Here is a 19,925-nt window from a genome sequence, read left to right as displayed (position 1 = left end):
TTAACCCTAGCTGGCATTAAGCACGCCTCTATTCCACCAAAACCCACAGCACTTGATAATAAGCAGAGAAATACTATCCATCCATCACTCAGTAAAGCACATGACTGTTTGAATCTCATGAAAACTAACTTCAAAATTGCCATTAGAAAAAACTAAGTGGTTTTCTTTTTTCTGGTTGATGAACAGAAGCAGTTCAAGCACAGAGCAGGGTGCAGAAAGCAACACTACATCTCTGTCAACATATGTTAAAAGTCATTACCATGACTGTCTTGCCTCCTTGTCCCTCTCATTGTGACCCAGCTCCAGCTGTCAGTAGCACGTTAATGACTGCAGTCTATTTCAGATCAGAGAAGAGGCAAGACAGTTGCAAATCATTGATATTGACTGTTGGTCTTAATGGAAACACTCTGTAATTTTGCATGTACATACAAAAGGGATAAAAAAATACAATAATTGCCTCTTCAGTGTTCTGATGTGTCCCAAATCAGCTGGCAAGGAAATGAGCACTGTGGGCAAGAGCTAAAAAATGTAAAGCTCCCTTCACTTCCTTGCAGAGTGGGCTCCCTCCTTCAGTTTCAGTTTCATAAAATACTGGAATTCACATTTTGTATGGCTACTTGATATAGCTGAGAAGTTGCTTGGCACTCATCAAGGCCTTAATAAAGAAATCATTGGACTTTTGCCTGATGTAGTTATTCATTTTGAAGCATTATTCTAGTTCTCATTCCACTTGTCTATATTTGACTAATAGCAGCAGTGCCACACACACTTTCAAGCTCTCGCTATGCACAGAGACTGAATATTTCTTTTCTCAATTATTGCTAAAATAACATCTACAATCACTCTAAGCTTTCGTGATTCATATAGCAACACTTTGGTGGCTTCGGTTTTAAGTAACATTTGTATGGGAAGGCCTGTATGGGGAGTAGCCTTTGTATTAGGGGCTGACGGCCCATTCAACAACAGGACAGGAGTCACTCAAGCAAAAGGAACATGGATTTCCTTAGGATGTGTGTTTTGGTGTCTCTGGAAAGCTAACAACCCCTTTAGATAACTCCTTAGCTATTTAATCTTCAATCTCAGCCCTTGCAAAGCCATTGTCAGCTAGGAGATTGAAAAGGTGGCTGCTATTTCAGTCTCCTAACATAAAAGCACTTGTCCGACCTTTATTGCATAGAGCTGGCCAGAGAAGAACCCCAAACTCGAGTCCCACTGACTCTCACCAAACAGACTGGCAGCTGGAAATCTGGAGCCAGCTCTTTTTGCAGTTCTGGGTTCTCCCCTTGTCTTATTTCTCACCTAACTTTACATGCATGACACCGGAGGAGTGGGGAGAAGAAACCAATTTACCCCTCCACTGCTGGCGAGATGACAGGGAAGTGCAGGGGAGGCATTCATGCGAGGTCGCCTCTGCCAAGCGCTCACGGTCCCGCTCAGACGGGAATTACACAGCTGCAATGACAGTCTCGCAGTGCCATCTACCGCCCTGAGGTCCTTCTGCCAGCGCGAGTGACACCTCCGGGACATTGCTGCAGAGGGGAGCGGGAGAGAGCCATCCACCACTATTCCTTTCTTCTTTAGACGCTGCTCTCTCTTTTCCTGGGAAAATTACCTTAAACAGCCTTTCGAACCTCTCCCCAAACAAGCCTCTCCTCATCTAATTTGTCCAGAAAGAAAACTTATGTCTTTCACTTCATGTTTTTGGAATAAATGACAGGATGATGGATAGTGAAAGAACACTTTATTGCAGATAAATCTCACTGTAGAAAATAAAGAGAAATCCAAACTAGAGTGGACCAAGGCTTTGAGCTACAGTGGAGGAAAAAAATTCCCTTAATTCTGAAACACCTAACAGCAGCTTTTCCCTACCAGAGTATCTGAGAAGGATTATATATACAAGATAGTTTTGTTCTCTTAATAAATTAATCATAGTTGACACTTAGCCATCTATGCAGGCAGATGGAAGATGACTGCTGGGTAATCAATGCCCATATGGTAGAGAAACCCCATAAAATGACCCCGTGCCAGAGATGTGTCCTGCCTAAGTACACAGATCTGATTTTTTCCAATGCATCAGGAAATCACACGTACAGCAATAATTTGTTCTGTTATGCCAGCCCATTTTCTGCTCAGTGTGAAGAACCAGACCCTCCATAAAGAGTAAGTGTGCAGAAGTGATGTCTTCATGTTAACATCTCAAAGTGCAATTCAAAGGTCATTCATAACCACAGAACAAAGATTTACGTATACATATTTTTTAATTATTATTTATTCATTTATTATTAAAATAGTCAAGTCCTTTACATTTTTTTGCATTTCTAGCATGGGAAGACAAATGAAAGACCTCAGGCTAGAGATTTCTGTTGGTCTAAGGGAAAAAAACATGCTGCTTTGTACTGAACAGAAATCCCAGCCAGTTCAGATTGTAATGGCACTGTTCAATATACGTTAAAAAAGCATCAACTGCAATTATTGTACAAAGACTAGTAATATAAATTATTCCCCTCCTCCAAAGTAGCCTAGCAATGTGCTACAGAACCCAGATTTCTGCCAACATGTCAGAAAACCTGAATCTGCTGCCATGAGCCTGCTGGTTTAAAATAATTCAGCTCAAACAGCGGGATATAAACAGAAGCATTTTACAAGAAGTGATATAAATATGACTTACATCATCATTGTGACACTAAATCAACATAAATAACAGGTCTTAAACTCACAGCTAGAAAGTAGCCTCTTTGGAAAGTTACAGCTATAACGAGCATGTGTCTCTTTACCTGACACAATCAATATCCCAGTGTTTTCTTTAAAAGAAAAACAGACCATAAAGCAGGTATATGAGGTTTAGAGTTCCCAAATGTTATGCTCTGGTAGATGCTTTTGATAGACATAAAAGCTCTGTGAGGCCAGGTTCAGATTAAAGACAGAGCTGTAAGCAAAGCAGGTATGCATTCACTAGCAGCATCTAGACAGGCACTCAGGAAGGGAAACAGATTTCAAGCTGAAAATGTGCTTTCTTATGGGAAAGATACACTGTGGATTTGTTTCTTTTATATAAAAAGTCATACGTTTTGGGAAGGATCCTGCAGCTTTAACAATATCTATGAGCAGAAAAAGAAGCATTGAACTCAACCCCTTCCCATGGGCATCCCCTCAGTTACAATCTCCCCTTTGCTGTCATGTTCCCCTCTTGCCTTACCTCTGCCCTGCATTCTCCGCAGACAAAAAACAAGGCACTTCCTCCAGCCTGGCATCCCAGACCTAGAGACAAAGAAATACAAGTCTGTAGTGTCTCAAAGGAGTTTGCAGATGTGCAGCTGGAATACAAAACGCAGCTTCTTTATAGAGCTACACCTTGACAAAGAGGCAAGTCCATCTGTGCTTGCAAGGACAGGAAGGCTGCTGCCTGCAAAAGCCTGACTGTGAACCATCCAGGCTGCATTTTGCTGCAGGCATGGAGCAACTTCGCATGTCCACAGCAGAAGAAGCAGATGGTGAAAGAAGGGTGGACAGATGAATGGGTAAATCACAAGGAGTTGAGCAATTCCTTAAAGGGCATATTTGCCTTTTATGCCAATCAGACAGAAACCAGAAACACATGTAGTCCAATAAATTAGAATTCCTGTTCAGGGGATGAAAATAGCCACACACCAATGAAATTGATAAGCCAATTTCCTTTGGAAGTTTCCTTTTTACATCTTCAGTGTAGAAAATATATCTATTGGTATCTCTTAGTACAGGAAAACAGCAAAAAAACTATTCTTTTGAACTCATGCTTAATTTTTTTTCTTATGTTCATCAGACTTAAGAACATGCACACATTCCCCAAAGGAGGAAGGGTGACTATGCCCATTTGCAGTAAAGATCTCTAAAATGCATACTAAAAAAATCATGGCTATCAATAACAGTTTTCTAAGCTAATTCTGGTTGCAGTAACTATGTCACTCCTACAGATTCTGTTGCAAGATGACATTAAGCCTATTTCTGATTGAAGCTGTTGGATGCTCTTAGGAAATCCCTACTTTCAAGCTGTATTTGAGAGGAATTACAATTTTTATACAACTAGCACATAACAGCATTCCTTCTCTCATAACATATATGAAGACAGAAGAGAGGACAACACTGTATACACAAGACATGATTTAAAGTGCATTATAAAACTGAACATAAAATACAGGTTCCCATAGAACAGGACAAGGCTCCTTTAGATTGCTATTCAATTCAGCATTAAGTCATCATCAGATTTTTTTTTTCTTTTTTTTTCTTTTTTTTTTTGGACCAATTTTTAGTTTGCAAGCAAAAGCAAAAGCACAAAAGCAATCTGGCATTGCAGCTTGTGATCCAACAGGCAAAAAACCAAAGCCACATACATGCCAGTTAAACACTTACTAAGTACCTCTTCTGGTTTTGACTTTCTGCCTAGGATCATGCAAAAAAGCTCAAACATTTATCAAACCTTTGGGATTTTTTTCTCCTAGTCTGCACACCTGCCAATTACCTACCCAAATTATTCTAACTTTTAGCTTTCCTGAAAAAAAAAATTCACAGTGTCCATCTAGACTTTCTACCAAAGGGCTTTTGGTTTATTTTTTTTCTTGTTTGTTTTGCTGCAGCAATTGCACATTTCTGAAAATACAATACAAAAATATAAAAGTCTAGACTATGCTTCAGGTTCCCTTAGAAAAATATAGAGAAGTAAGTTAAAAAGATTTGCAGGGACTTGATTTTGGGAAGAGATGTAATTTTTTCTAGGAAGGAAAGAAACACTTTTGGACCTCTGATGCTGCAAGGATTAGTTTGCAAACAGTTTTGCTTGATCCACAGTCACTTTTGGCCTCACACACACTAAGACACACAGATCCACAAATAGTCCTGCTAACCAAGATCCTGCAAACTATGGAAAGCAAAGAAAAATTTGCTCTATTTTAAAAAAAATATTTTTGTTGACATAACACAAATTCTTTCATACAATAACTTCTGAGATTAAGAGACTGAAAAAAAAATTATAAAAGAAAGCCAGAAGGAATTTCTGCATCCCTCAGAAAAACATGGATGAGTTGCCTTATGTTGAGTGGCTCTGAAAGTGTATGGGGACTGAATGCCCTAGCACTAGGGCTTATCTCACAAAATGTCCAGCTGTTATTTACTCACAGTTTTATTTCATCTTAAAGCCAAGATGTAGAAAAATAAGATAGAATATCAAGGCCTTAGGGTAGGATGAAACCTTAGTGTCTGAGATAAAAGAATCGGTGTCAGAAGAACAAAACATCCAAACATCAATATCATTTGGCCTGGAGCTCCTACAAGTTTTGGTAGGGGAGTGTAGGAGAAATCCACACCAAAGCTTTGAAACTGATTCATTTCAAGTCTGTACAGCCTCTCTCACCAGTTTCATGACACAGTGAAACACCACTGTTTTACGAAAAATCCCCTTAGAACAGTCCACTGTGATCCCCAATCTTCCTCAAAAATAATAAACAAGCTTTTTGTGTTGATGCAGCTTTGTGGAAACAAACACAATTAAACCTCATTCTAAAATGAGCAGCATACTAATTGGAAGTGATGAATCAATTATTCCCCAGGAATTCAGGGCTATCAACAGTCTGACATCAGACATGGTAGTTTATACAGCTTTCACAAATTCCTGATAAAAATAAGCACAGAAAAGCCACACTGAGCTTCTACTGTACACTGAAACAGATTCCTCCCCTTCCCCACCTCATTTCTTTATGCTAAGCTGGTTTTACTTCACAATTTGAAGTGTTCTTATTCCTCCCTCACTGGAAATTTATTAATTCCTGTGAGCTGGATTAAAAAACATGCACAGAATAGCCCTTCACAGGTTAGAGTCGACATGGAGCCTTTCTGGGGGAACCATATGTGTGAAAGCTTGTCAGTTCTTAGGCTGTAAATCCAAGACCACTGAAGCGACACACGGTGCTCCCAAAGCCACCTGAGCAGGGCTCCCCTCTGTCCTGGAGCCCAGCAGCAGAGCAATCCCATGGCTCCAGCAGGAGCAGGGCTCCCCTCTGTCCTGCTCTGTGGTTTTCCCTGCCTGCTGATGCTCCAGGAGAGAGAACCTGAGCTGAGGGTTATCTCATCACACACATCCCTCGGTTCTGTACAGCATCACTGACACTCATTCCCAACCCAGGCATGCCTGGCCAGACCTCTGCTACCCACAGGACAATCCACAGCTTCTTGCAAGAACACCAGGGCCAGCTCTGCAATCCTCACAGCAGCACAAGCCAGCTTGGAATTTCCAGGATTAATTCCTTTTTCCACATCCTGTTGTGCAACTCAGTAGCACAGATTTTCCTTACAGACTAGGTGATGAATCTCACCCTCGACCTGAAAGGAGCATTTTAAGAACCAACTCTAGCCTGGGTTTGGGCTGTTTTTCCTTCTCAGTGTTGTCACTAGATGAGGTTTGAACAGGCAACAAGAAATGATTTGTTGAAGTGTGATTTAATTAGAACAGCACAGATGTTTTAATTCCTTTGTCCTATTTTCCAGTAATGTGCATTTCTCCTCTTCCATTGCAGATTAAAATACTTTATGGCTCTAATATGACTGCACTTCCCTGTACCTGATGTCTCTCACCAATTCCCCTTTCAAACAGCCAAAAGCAAGACAGCTTCACTGTCAGAAATTGCTTCATGAGGGCCAGAAATTGTTCTTTCTCAATTGCACACTTCACACTCCCTGGAATACAGGTGCAGCTTTCTTAGCAACCCATTATCCTGTCAGCTTTGCAATTCTGTGTCCATAAACTATTAAACACAAGCCTGACCCAGCTTGCCAAACACAAAAGCAATACATTTCCAAACTCAGAAGAACTTATCTGGTGCTTCTATCAGCTGTCACACTGCCAAGCAGCAACATCAGAGCACCTTGTATTTTTTCCACTTTATTAAAGACAAGTGAGAGGCAGCTTCTTCTTGCAACCGCAGAAAACTATGATCTTCATTATTTCCATAAACCTATCAGACAGTCCTTTTTCTTCACGGGGATGAAAAATTGTACAAAGAGTTAGCCAGTATAATTAAAACTCTGAATCTCACTCCCCAAGAGCACGAGTGCTGCTCTCTGAGGTTACAGAGCTGGATCCATCACGTGTATGTGGGTTTGTACTTGGCTGTGATGTTCAGGTCTCATCTCTGTGGCACTCACTCACCAACTAAGGCAGGAAAGAGAGTTTTAGTTTGGATTGGGTTTTTTTCCTGGTTCTTTGGGGTTTTTTTGGTGTGGTTTGTTTTTTGGGTTTTTTTTTCTCTTGATGATACCAAACCCCTCAAGTTATGAGGCTCTCAAGGTTTTGATAGGGGGTTGAGTCAAACTTTGCTCCTTTTTTTAGGTGTTAATCAGTAGCTGTGGCTGGATGGTTATGATTAGGCAATTGCATTGTGAGCATCATATGTTTGGCTAATCTGCTGTTTTAAGGGGAAAAAAGCAGACAATTCCCAAATGAATGGGCTGTCTGGGTGAGAAGCACAAGAGTGAAGCCAGGACCGAGCAGTCCCTGGGGAAAGGTGATTCTGGCAGTACCTGGGGAAAGGTGGTTCTGGCAGTACCTGGGGAAAGGTGATTCCGGCAGTAGGAGATCGTGGCAACGCATTGACCACCTACTCAGAACGGGCCCCAGACTCAAACGGAGGGAAGAACTGTGTCTGCAGATTAGTGAGCAGGAGAAGCAAGAGACAGAACTAGCAAACAGGGGAGTTGAGTCATCTGTAACCAAGGAATGTTGATGCCTTTGTTTATTATGTTGTATAAAGAGTGTGAACTTTGGATGATCAGTGAATTAACTTTCCACGGTCACCACCCAGCTCCACACTCTGCACGAACAAGAATAAAAAACACGAATACCTGGCCTCAGCGTGTGACTTGGCACTGGCACTAGGCAATGAACCCACACTGATGCCAAGTTTGAGCCATCTTCACGAGCCCCACCGAGCTGTGGGCCAGCCTGCAATCCTGCCGGCCCAGGGCAGCCCCGGCTCTGTCACAGCCGCAGCAGCTCCAGCCGCGCGGCTGCACAAGGGCATTTCCAGCGGGACGCCTGAAGGATTTATCCCGCTCCTGCCAGAAACGCTCATTTCCTCACTCAGTTTGAGCGCAGGGATCACCCAAAGCCGGAGACGCCCCGGACGGGAACGCCCCGCCCCGGCCACACCGCAGCAGCCCGACCTCCCCTGACCTCCCCAACATGGCGGCAGCGCCCGCCCGGCCGCCCTCAGCAGCACTGTCGCGATAGCGCCGCGCTTCCGCCGCGCTTTACGGCAAGGCCGCCCTGCGGGCAAGGAGGCGGTGGCGGGGCCGGTCCCGCCATGGACCGGAGGAAGAAGCCGCTGGACGTGGCCGCGTCCTCGGTGAGTGACTGAGCGGGGAGAGGCAAAGCGAACCCCTCCGCCTGCCCAGGAGGCTTGTAGGGCTGTGAGGCGTGCTGAGCCGCGGGGCTCCCGCGGCCGGCGTGGGCCTGGCCGGCGCAGGCCTGCGGCTCGAGCGGGGATCCGCTGGAGCCGCCGCTTGCAGCGCACGGGAAGGGCTGGTGCTCTGCTCCTCGCCTGGAGCCCGCTGCCGTGTGCAGGCGGTGCAGTGGGTTCAAGGGCTGTGCTGGGGCCGCGTGTCGGGTCTGTGGCAGTGTCGGGGCTGGGAGCTCGGCCCCTCACCCTCCTGACCGGGCACACGCCCGCCTGGGTTTGCACTCCCGAAGCAGTGATTAAATCAGCCCGTAACACGGAAAAGCGTTTTTGCTAAGGAGCGGCAGGTCTGTGCTGTGGCAGGTGAACTTCCCACCCTTAGGGACGCTGAGGTGCTGCCCCTCGCTGCTCTCCAGGACGCTCACGAGAGATTCTGCCAAACACTTCAGATGAAGAGTTATGTGAATAGTTAGTGTATGCTAGTAGTTAGCTGCGAAATGTTTTACATTGAATTTCTGGATGATCACCTCTAAGCAGAAGGGAGAATGAGTGATTTTTAAGACACTGCACTTCGTTGTCCCAGGGACTTCTAAAACAAATGCTTTAGTGCTTGGGACAAATATTAATACCAAAGTTTTGCACTTTCCTGGTTTAATGTGCAGCTCTGAATGTTGTCATCTGTAGGACTTGCAGGAAAAGTAGCATAATATCCTCTTCCAAACTAGTTTTGTAATCCCAAGATAACACCCCTGCCAGTGATGTTTCTTAATAAAAGCTGAGATGGAGCTTGGTCACAGATGGCAATGCTACTCATATATTTATTTAAAAAGAAGGAGAAAGAAAATATAAAACTATTAAACAGTACATAAAGCAGTGGGGAAAATACATATTTTACTATAGCAAACTTTTATCAATTATTTTCTGAGACAGGTTTTTATTAAAAGTTCCCTCTTCATATTCAGTAGTGTTTTTCATTGCTCCTTCTCTATTTATTTGCCATTAGGAGGCTGGTAAAATCTAGACAGAGCTATGCCTCTCTTATCCTCATTATGTAGCAAAAGATCAAGGATATCTTTGGGGATTGTTTTAATCCCTAATCATAATTTGCATTCTGTGTTTTTTTATTTTGTTTGCTGTAAAAGGTGATCTTAGTGATCACATCAGTGCTTCAAAGTTCCACATAAAAATGCAATCAAATGCTCCTGTAACTGTAACTACCAGATTGTTTTCCTAGAGATACAGTTATTTATTGCAGTAACTGATGCCTGTGCCTGTGATCTCATTTGTGTGGTGTAGCTGGTGGATCTCAAAGCCGAACTCTTCCGAAAGCAAGAGGAATTCAAGAAAGAAAAGCTGTTGAAAGATGCTGGTGTCTTTGCAAAGCCCAGAACCTCTAATAAGGTAAAAATAATCTTCCATTGTTGTTTTTGTCATTCTTTCTCCTGAAAGTAAGGAAGTTATTATTCAAATCTAAATAGTAGTAAGTACTCAGCTTTGTTTCTAGTCAAATATAAAATGTACATGATGAGAACATTCTTTAAAGTTCTTTTCTGGGTGAGATTCCTGTGCACAGCAGAAAGCTTAGTCTTGTGCTTCTGCCCATCTAAATCCCACTTAATCTTCATTCCCCAAGGATCCACACTCTTTAATTATAGCAAAATATGTTTCTTTTTTTATTAGAGGATTTTGTATGATGCTGCAGGATGGAGGATGAGAGATTCTTCTAGAGTCACTGAACTCCCTTGATAAATGCTCTGCTATCTGTTTTTGGTGTGCAACAATGAATACACAATTACTCTCTTGTTTGCTCTATACTGCACTTTGGGTTTTGTTCATTCTGTAGCTCTCTAGAAGCAGAATGTGCTGCTCCTGCCATATTTGAAGCACATGCAGCATTTACAGTGTTATGCTGCAAGCAGGCCAACTGACTGTATTTGTTACCTAAAATGGAGGCAATAGAGAATAGAAACAATTTTTAGCTTTGTTAGTATTTAATCAGCAAGATTGTATGATTGGGGTTTTTTTAACCTTAACATCTTTGCCAGAAGATATTTTGTCTGATTTCTGAGTACCTTTGGGATTTTTAGCTTCTCAGCCTGCCCTTAACTATGATACCATCCTGCAGCCTGTACAGCACAGGATCGGTCTCAGGTCAGACATGTGTCAGATGTTATTTACAAAGCCTTCCATGATTCATGTGCATCATTTGCATTATAGACTTGAAATATTTTTTTTAATTGTTACCATTTTCAATATTTTCATGTGTTTATTTGTTGTTACAAAATTGTTCTCTGCAGAAACCAAGTATCTGGACCAAACAGAACACAGGAGTTGTAAATCGAGCTGCGAAAGATGTTGAGCAGAAGGCAGAAGAACAAGATATACTGGATCAATCAAGGTAGCTCTTACGCTCTGTAAGAAAGGAATACGTTGCAGAATTTGTTCTTTGGTATTTAGGAAAGCACAGAAAGAAGTTTTTTGGACCAGCAGTTCTCATTAGACCAGCCAGTAATTCCAGCATCATCCATACTTCTTACCAGTGGCGTACAAACTGCATCCCAGCAGTGTCATGTTCTCGTGACCTCACATTATCACAGCTGCCTAAATGTGTCAGGTTACTGATTTTTAGGTCATCTTTAGAATTACCAGCCAGTGCAGAGATGTGTTAGAATTCTACAGCAAGGTGTTTCTTGGGCTTGACAGAAAATGGCTCACATTTTCAAGAATTACCCCATTTTCTAAATGGGTGAGTTGTACAAAAAGATATATGTGGAAAATGCCATTTATAAATAATTTGCTGTGCTTCTGTAAACAGTTCCTTGCTCTCAGAAATTCTAGAAATTAGCTAAGGTTTTCTCTTCAGTTTCTAAGATTAGGTGTAACTGTGTTATCTCTTTTTTTTCCTGTAAAACTGTCTTTCAGTATCTGCAAATAATGGTTTTGTTTCCAGTATTTATCTGACAGACCACAGTACTTAGATAAAGGTGGAATTCTTCTAACATCATGTTTCTGCTTACTTGACAAATCACATTTGAGATTAAATTTGTAACTTCACTAAAATTATTTTCAGTATAAATTCTGGAACTGGAAAATATTATATCTTCAGAAACACTAGTGAAGGTTCAAAAAAAAAGCCAGGCATAAGTCAGCTTCTAATAAACACCTCAAGCACTCCCAGGATTTTCCTATTCCATTTATCTAAGGCTAAATAGGTCATTTTAAAATGTACTTGGAATTGGTGGGATTGCAAGGTTCATTTTTTTTTTTTGTTTTTTCAGGAAGAAGCTTGAAGAGAAAGCAAAGCTGTATGAGAAAATGACAAAAGGAGACTTCCCAGGTGAACAATACTATTCCAAAATAAGCATTTATATATGTAAAAAGTCTTGGAATTATTATACAAACTGATTGATATGGTTTATTCCACTTTGAGAAGGAAAAATATACATTTACTGGAGAAAATAAAATTACTTTTGAAGAGCACCCTGACCGGGTAAAGCCCTAGGGGCTTGTTTCACTCATTCATTAAGTGGGTGAACTATATTCTGGTTTTTCAATGCAGTATCTTAGAAAAACAAAAAAATTGCTCTCCATTGTGCAGTCTTTGGATTGCATTGCTGATGCTCTGTCCTGCATTCCAGTTGTTGGGCCTTTCTGAGGAGAAGAGGATCAGGAGAGGAGTCTGGCTGATCCATATCTGAATGCCAGTCATGCAGCTAACAGGGATAGAGAATGCTAATCTGTTCCTTTCTTCTCACACACATTCAGTCCCTTTCAAAAAGTAATTATTAAAATAGAATACAAATCTCCTTGCAATTAATCTGTTTTCTTTACCAGTGTCCATCTTCATCCACATGACCCTACCACTTTCCTCTACTTTCCTAAAAAGTACCCTCATGAATGCTTGGCTCCTGCCAACATACCAGATGTTAAGCATCAAAAAAGTATTTGAGCCATTACATGACAAATCCTTTGCCTATGAAATAGTTAAAGAGCAGAGAATGTTTTGCTGCAGAGAATGCAGCCTTTTCTGTACTGCACACAATGCCCTGAAACTTCGATTCAGAAATAGACATTATCACTGTGGAGCCACTTGATAGCTCTGGGTTTGTTTGGCACTGAATGAGATTTAAGTACTCCCCAATACTGTGGTCAAGGGCATTGCTGGCAGCTGAAAAGCTGATTGTAGCTATTTGGTATTGATTTTGTGCTCAGTTCTGTTCTTTTCACGGCTGTTCGCTAAGAATCGATTTTCTGCCTTAGATGAAGAAACTGAGGATTTGTACCTGGTGGATTTCACTCAGAAGATCATAGACAAACAGCACGAAGTACAGGAGCTGCAGCAGAGCGAAGCTGCCGGGAAGACTTCAGAAAGGGACACAGATGAGGAGGAAACTCAGCCTGAAGCAGACATTCCACCGCCAGAGGACCCGGATGAGGAATGGTTGGTGCTGCTGATTGGGCTCATCTGTCCTGGCCGCTCTTATTCTTGAGAATTGCATGAGAAAATACTTTTTCAAAATGTGTGAAGTGGAACCTTTGTTTTTCTTTTTTTTATTTAATACTATACATTCACAAGGAGGTGTTAACATTCTTTCATTTCTCCTATAAAGACAGTCCTCCATGTCACTTTCATTTCCACCCACATAGGTCACACTGCAATAGAATCTACATCTGGGATTTTGAGAAATTTCAATGAAGGCAATGTACTATAGGGAGGATAACATCATCTCCTCTCTTATTTTCTTGCATAGTTTATGCAAGTAGTCATCACAGTATTTGGTACTATTTTATGCTTTGATGTGCTGAATTGAAATGTATTTTAGCAAAACTTGAGGATTTTATGGTATTCATCTTCCTTTCTTTAATTGTGAGTGACTTAAAAATGAGCAGTCATTCATGAGCAGCCTTCTCTTAAAGGAGAGAAACTCTGGTTGGAATAAGAACACAATTTTCAGCATTTCTTCCACTTTGCAGCACAGCAAATAGTCTCTGACAATTTTCTTTGTCATTCCAAGTAACTACTATTTTTTCACCTGAGACATTAGGAATAATTATTAAACCAGTCCTGACTAAACATTTTCATTGCCCATTTGTTTAAAATGTTTGTGGAACAAGAGATTTTACTTCTGGTAATCAGTTTAAACCAGCAGTAATGACTAAAAAACAGACCCTCACTCTTCAAATACTAAAGTGTAGATATCCTTAGAAACTATGTAAAGGACTTAGTAAAAGCACAGGTTGTTAAAAGTTTGGAGGTTGGGAGCTAGATTGCCAGTCATACTTTTTCAGATGTAATATTCTTTAGAATGGGATAATTGAGGCAGCTTGATGCTAAGAACTTTCCACATTACAGGACAGTAAGTGTAGCTCTTAACAGCTTTTTCAACAACTGTAAATCAGGTGTACAGTACTATAAAGAGTTGAATATGAAGCACAATAGCTTCAGAGGAACATTTTGCTTGTGTTTTAGTCAGCCTTTGTTATGCCAGTTGAATGCACACTATCAGTCTGTTCTGAATGGCCTTTAGACCAATAATTGAAATATATTGTAGCAATTTCATATCCACAAGAAGTCAATGCTGCATCATTATCTTCACCATGGGAAGCAAACAGTAGGCTGAGTTTTGTTGTGAAAACTACGTGACATGGTTACTTTTGAACATTTTTTACACCATTTTATTGCCCAGGTGAACAGGGGTCTCAAAGGGAGATTGAATAAATGTCTGGTAGAATTGTCATATGCCCTATTCAGAATTGTGCTCTTAATCTGGGAGTGTGTTAAATGAAAAGCAGGAGCAACTGTCACACCCAGAATGGGAGGTGACAAATACTTTGGAAAGGGTCACTGCTTCTGTCTTCTGGGTAAGATTTTTATTAATCTGCAAATAGAAGTTTTGCATCACTTTTTCTTTCACTACAGGGTTGATTATGTTGATTTCTTGGGCCGATCTAGACGCTGTATGAAGAAAGATTTACCAAGCCTACTTAAAATGGATCAAGAACTTCAAGGGAAAAGGTGTGGTTTCTCTAATGGAGCTGCATGTTCCTCTCAGTATTTTACATATTTTTTAATGAGAAGGAAGAGAGGCTGTGCTTTGTCATCCCATTCTCAATCCAGAATTGATGTTACTGCTTTCTCTAGATTTGCATAATTTGTAGAGAAAGGTTTTAAGCCATCTCAGGTATTTGTTGCATCTTTTAAAAACTGGGGTCCTTGTGTTTCATTATATCTTCCATAAAATGCCAGGAAAGTGATTCCTGTTCTGTTTAACGTGGAAATTGATGATAGTCTTTTAACAATTCAGAATTCTTCATGATATTCAAAGTAAATTTGTTAGACCGCAGTTTGTTCTTCTTGTTCTTCTGTTAAACAGCTGTTTAACATCTCTTTTGTTAAAATTACTTCCTTATAAATATTTGGGTGTTAATATTTGAATATTAATATTTTGAGTAGATCTCTTGGGTAAATGCTTAGCTTTTTGTTACTTCAAATACCTTTCATTTTCTTACATTAAGTTTGAAATGTTCCTATATGTGATTGCTAGAATCCCCACAGATGCCAATAACTGATTATTTCATCTCCCATTTTGTGATTTGGTAATTATTTTGCATATCTTCTGAGAAAGGATACGATTTTATTTGTCTTTTAATAACATGTTCTACCAGTACCTTGTTTTAGAGGCAGCTTTGTATTTCTGTCTTGACCATGTACCGTGGTCATCAGCATTGTACCCCTAAGTTGTGAATACAGTGATCTGTGTTACACGGAAACTGCAGTAGCGGATCGGACCAAATCGTACTTGCACTGTTATTTACTGACAAACTGGTAAATTCTGCTCTGTAATCCTTAATTTGTTTTAATTAGACCAGAACCTGATGGGAATACTCTGTTATCTGAAGACATGAGAAGAGAACTTCAGAGGCAGCAGTGGGAAAAGGAAGAAGAAGAAGCCCTCAGAAAACCCATGGGACCCATACATTATGAGGACATTCGAGAAAATGGTACAGTGCCATACTTTGTATCACCAAAGAAATCAGTTGTAGAGGGAGCAAGGGAAAGTTACTTCCCATGCCTGTGTGACAAAGTGTTGGTGTGTGTTAAGCCACGTGTGTAATAACTGTTGAAAGTTACCAGTACATAAGTCTAGATTTACTTTTTCTTCAAATTGTATTTTTCTCAAATGTTTCTCTACCTCCTCCTGTGTTCTCCTTCAAGAAGTTTCACTTTATGTATTATCTAAAGCAAGCCTTTTTAGCCATCTAAAACCAATCCAGTGTTGGGAATAATTCCATGTCTGAAAGCAGGGTGCCTGGAGACTGTAGTTACTGTCAACTATAAACTGAGTTTAACTTAAACCTTATTGTTTTTCTCCTTTTCAGAGGCCAGGCAGCTCGGTGTTGGTTACTTTGCCTTTTCTCGGGACCAAGAACTCAGGCATAAACAACGGGCAACCCTGGATATGCTGAGGGAGCAGGTATGAGAGTGAAGAGCAGATTGGGATGCAAGGGCAGAGTGGTTTCAGAGGTTACTGTCTTTGATTTGTTGTGGAAGTGCTACACTGGGTGATACCTGCAACTGACTCCAAAGAAGCCAAAGAAATTTGGCTTCTTTTTTCCTGTTGAAACCCGGTACTTGATTGGGATTGCTTTTAGTTGTTTTGTGAAGGAAGATATGTACTTGGTTATAATAACAAAGGAAGAATAATTCATGTTTTCCTTTGCTATTAAGACGCTTGATCAGAGAAATAAACGTGAGCAGCTGAAGGAGAAGAGGAAGGCAGCTCTAGATGCAAGGCTGTCCAAACTTCGAGCACGGAAGATTAAAAAGTTAAGGGAAGCTGGATTAGAGGAAGAGGCAGAAAAACTGGAGAATGGGGGTATGATCTGTTGCCTTTTTAAGTTAAATACTTGCTATTTCACCTTGTTCTTTATCTGTGGACAGATTCTAATTTATATTCATTTAGACATTCAATATATTGGTATTGTGCATTCTATATATACAATTAACATAACTGTTAGGGTAATGAGAACTGATGTAATTGTGTGGAGATATAAAATCATGCCAGAAATAGCTTAATAATGCAGGTAGAAATACAGTATGTAGATTATAGCCTTTTTATGATTCACACCTGACAGCAGGAATTATATGGGTTAATTATGCAGGTTGAGGCTAGAGCTGCTGACATTGTACTGGCTTTTTCTTCTATGAAGATGAGGTAGAATAAGCAGTAACAAGTCAATTTTGATATCATTCAATATACACTGTGACAGTTTCAGTGCAGTGTGTGAATTGGAGATACAGCTGACTCTAGGATTTAGGATAATGAATTTGAATTCTAATCCTCTCTCTGTGCTGTCCCTTACAACACTGATAGTCAACTTGTACTGTCTGTCTCCCACTGGAAAATGTAGCTGATATTTTACTGTGTCAGAATTCCATGCAAGTGATTAACTGTGAAGTGTTCTGGAAATGAAGAACAGCATTGTGCCACTGCTCACTGTTATGGTTGTTCAGAAGAATAAGAATGCAAATTGTTTTCTCCAGTAAATGACAGAGATACTCTTCTTATTGGAGATATATGGAAATAAATGTTCTTTTTTTTAACCTGTGAGAGTCATACAGATTTTATTCTGTAACTGACAATCTCTACTATCTCTTCCTATAACACAGAGATGAAAGGTGCTGCTGAGGAACCAGAACCTCCAAAAGTTACTGCAGCAAGTAGGAAGGTAGAGGTCATCATCCAGGAGAGGAGAGATACAAAGCCTGGAGTGCCGTATGTCCGAGAGTGGGATAAAGGCAAAGGTAAGGAAATGTGGATTCGGGAACATTGTTGGGAAAGAGCGTGTACACTGCCACTTCCATTTCTATTTTGTGACCAAAGTATGGTAAGACTGAGAAGCACTGAAATCCTTTCTGCCTTGGGAGTGATGACTCTCCAGTGTCCAGGGCAGTGACTGACAAGGATGCCTTAGTGCCAGTAGCTGCTGTAATGTCCCCAAAAGTTTTCTTCTGTATGAGTTACTGCATTTCTGAATGATCTTGACAGGTTGACAGAATGACAAATTCTGTAGTTCATAAGATGTACAGTGTGATCTTTTCTTGATATATTCCTGTGGTTTCTGCTACCTGATAAGATGTATCACACAAATATCACACTGCAGATACTAAAACATGATTCAGGCAGAGACCACTTCAGTGCCTGTGTCCCATTTTGAAGCATCTTCCTTGTCACAAAGCGGTGGCTATCTTGTAGGTCCGTCCCAAACCTATTAACTCATTTTGCACTATTAATCTAAGCTCATGCACATTCTTCTAATCTGATGCATGACTTCTAAGTAAAAGAAAACAAGGAATAGACAAAGCACATAAGCTCACCTTCTTTAGTGCTATAACAGCACTATTCCTCTTCTATGCAATACTGGTATTTCCAGATTATTTATACTTTTCAATCTTTATGCTCCATCAATGAACATCACTGTGAGGGGAAACTTCATGATTCCATTAAACCCCCAAACTTTCAGATCCTATCTCATAAACCTTTATCCTCTCTGACATTGTTTTTTTCCTTCCTCTGATGAAGCCTGGTATCTCACCAACACCCAGGCAGCACTGCAGCAAATACTACACTCAGAAAGCAGAGGACAGCTTACTCTAAAATGCAAAGTGGACTAACTGTGGTTCACTGAAGGAATCTGCACTAGCTTCTTGTATTTCCATGTAGTATGAGGTGGAAAAGGAACTTCAGGTGGCTTTACACAGTTGCATCTTCTTTGTTTGCCAATTTGTTTTCCCTCCTGTCTGACTGACCTTCAGACCTTGAAATCTATGCTAAATCTACCATTTTCCTGTTTCTGACAGAGCTAATGTTTGGACAATGGGAAAAGAAACAGGAAGAACTTAGAGATGAGCGAGACCCAGAATTTGCACCGCCTTCTGATTACTTTTTGGGACAAAAGAAAGATGATTATCACCGAAGTCGGAATTTGAACAGTTCTGAAACCTCCTCTGAAAAACTGGAAACGGAGAGAGCACAAAACCAACAGAGGCCATCGGTGCCAGGGGGCAGTGGCAGCAGCACTGGAGATGTGCCACTGTCACCACAGCCTTCCAACACCAACGTTCCACTTAAGCCGGGGTCAGCAGAGCCCAGTGGCGGTGACACTCAGGGCGTGTCATCAGCAGAGGATGACAGCAGTGATGATGAGGACATGCTGCCACCAGCACAGGCTTATGGCTTCGGTGCCCGAGCTGTGCCACCCCCACTGCGGGGTTACGGCTACAGCGCCCGGGGCGTGCCACCACCCATGCCAGCCTATGGCTATGGCACCCCCAAGGTGCCCTTCCCAGTGCAGGCTTACGGCTATGGAGCACCAGGAATGGTGCCACCAATGCACAGCTATGGCTACGGCACTCCTGAGATGCCCTTTGCAATGCAGGCCTATGGCTACGGCACCCAGGGTGTGCCACCAGGAATGCAGACCTGTGGATGCAGCTCCCAGGATGTGCCACCAGGAATGCAGACCTGTGGATGCAGCTCCCAGGATGTGCCACCAGGAATGCAGACCTGCAGCTGCAGCGCCCAGGATGTGCCACCAGGAACACAGGTCTGTGACCTCAGCAGCCAAGATGTGCCACCAGGAATGCACACCTGTGGATGCAGCAGCCAAGATGTGCCACCAGGAACACACGCCTGTGGCTGCAGCACCCAAGAGATGCCGCCAGGAACAGACACCTGTGGCAGCAGCACCCAGGATGTGCCACCAGGAACGCAGGCCAGTGGCTGCAGCACTCAGGATATGGCACCTCCAGTGCAGACCAGCAGCAGTGACACTCCAAATCAGGAACCACTTTACCAAAGTTTAGATGATATGCTCTCTTATTATAGACAAGTGACTTGAGCTGAGCAAAAAGATAAGCAAGAACCATGATCTAAAGAACTGAAATGTAATTAATTATGTCCTCCACATAATATTATTTTCCCACATATGGGAAAAAGAAATTTCTCTAAGTACATCAGAATAAAGCTGGACACCTAAGCTGTTGTACATCACAGCTCTGTTTTGCCCTGTTGGTTTTTTTTATTCTTACCTCTTTACTAAAATTTAGCTTTTCAACTCTTACACCTGAACTTAAGGCTGTATTAATTACTTGCTTTCAAGAGATAAACTCCTTTAGTTGGTTGCTCCCAGCTGGCTTCTGGTTTGGAGGTACTACAAGTTCAGTGACATCCATAGAAACAGTATGGAAATGGTAGGTTCTCTGCTGCCAAACACAGAATGATTTTGTTCCTCACTTAATCTCCTGTCTTTTAGGAAGTGCAGAATATTATGTAGTGAACAGTGGTGGTTCACATGGCATCTGCATTCCTGAGTCCCTCTGTAGCTCATAATTCTGTGCAGCATTTTAGAGTGGAGACATTGCAGAAATCAATAAATAATGATGGGTAGGCTGAAAATAAACAAAATACTGAAGCAGAAGCCTTGACACCTGAAATTACTGTC

The 19,925-nt window shown here is 41.4% G+C and overlaps 1 protein-coding gene across 1 annotated transcript; it reads left to right on the top strand.

Moving 5' to 3' along the window:
- The first annotated feature begins 8,289 nt into the window (after positions 1-8,289).
- CCDC174 (coiled-coil domain containing 174) lies at positions 8,290-19,476 on the top strand. The gene is made up of 11 exons (XM_041465207.1): positions 8,290-8,369; positions 9,717-9,821; positions 10,718-10,818; positions 11,699-11,757; positions 12,681-12,861; positions 14,341-14,436; positions 15,286-15,422; positions 15,801-15,895; positions 16,150-16,297; positions 17,092-17,226; positions 18,283-19,476. Exons 1-11 carry the CDS (start codon positions 8,328-8,330, stop codon positions 19,320-19,322), a joined length of 2,139 nt encoding a protein of 712 aa, XP_041321141.1. The 5' UTR covers positions 8,290-8,327; the 3' UTR covers positions 19,323-19,476.
- Positions 19,477-19,925: the final 449 nt, after the last annotated feature.

This window comes from Pyrgilauda ruficollis, unplaced genomic scaffold (genome assembly GCF_017590135.1).
Source record: "Pyrgilauda ruficollis isolate IOZ18807 unplaced genomic scaffold, ASM1759013v1 scaffold10, whole genome shotgun sequence".
Lineage (NCBI taxonomy): Eukaryota > Metazoa > Chordata > Aves > Passeriformes > Passeridae > Pyrgilauda > Pyrgilauda ruficollis.
This window is presented reverse-complemented; position numbering and strand designations above follow the sequence as displayed.

Coding starts and splice junctions, on each gene's coding strand:
- CCDC174 (XM_041465207.1), top strand. CDS start 8,328: ATGGACCGGAGGAAGAAGCCGCTGGACGTGGCCGCGTCCTCG. Junction 8,370..9,716: donor TGGACGTGGCCGCGTCCTCG/GTGAGTGACTGA, acceptor TGTGTGGTGTAG/CTGGTGGATCTCAAAGCCGA. Junction 15,423..15,800: donor TGAGGACATTCGAGAAAATG/GTACAGTGCCAT, acceptor TCTCCTTTTCAG/AGGCCAGGCAGCTCGGTGTT.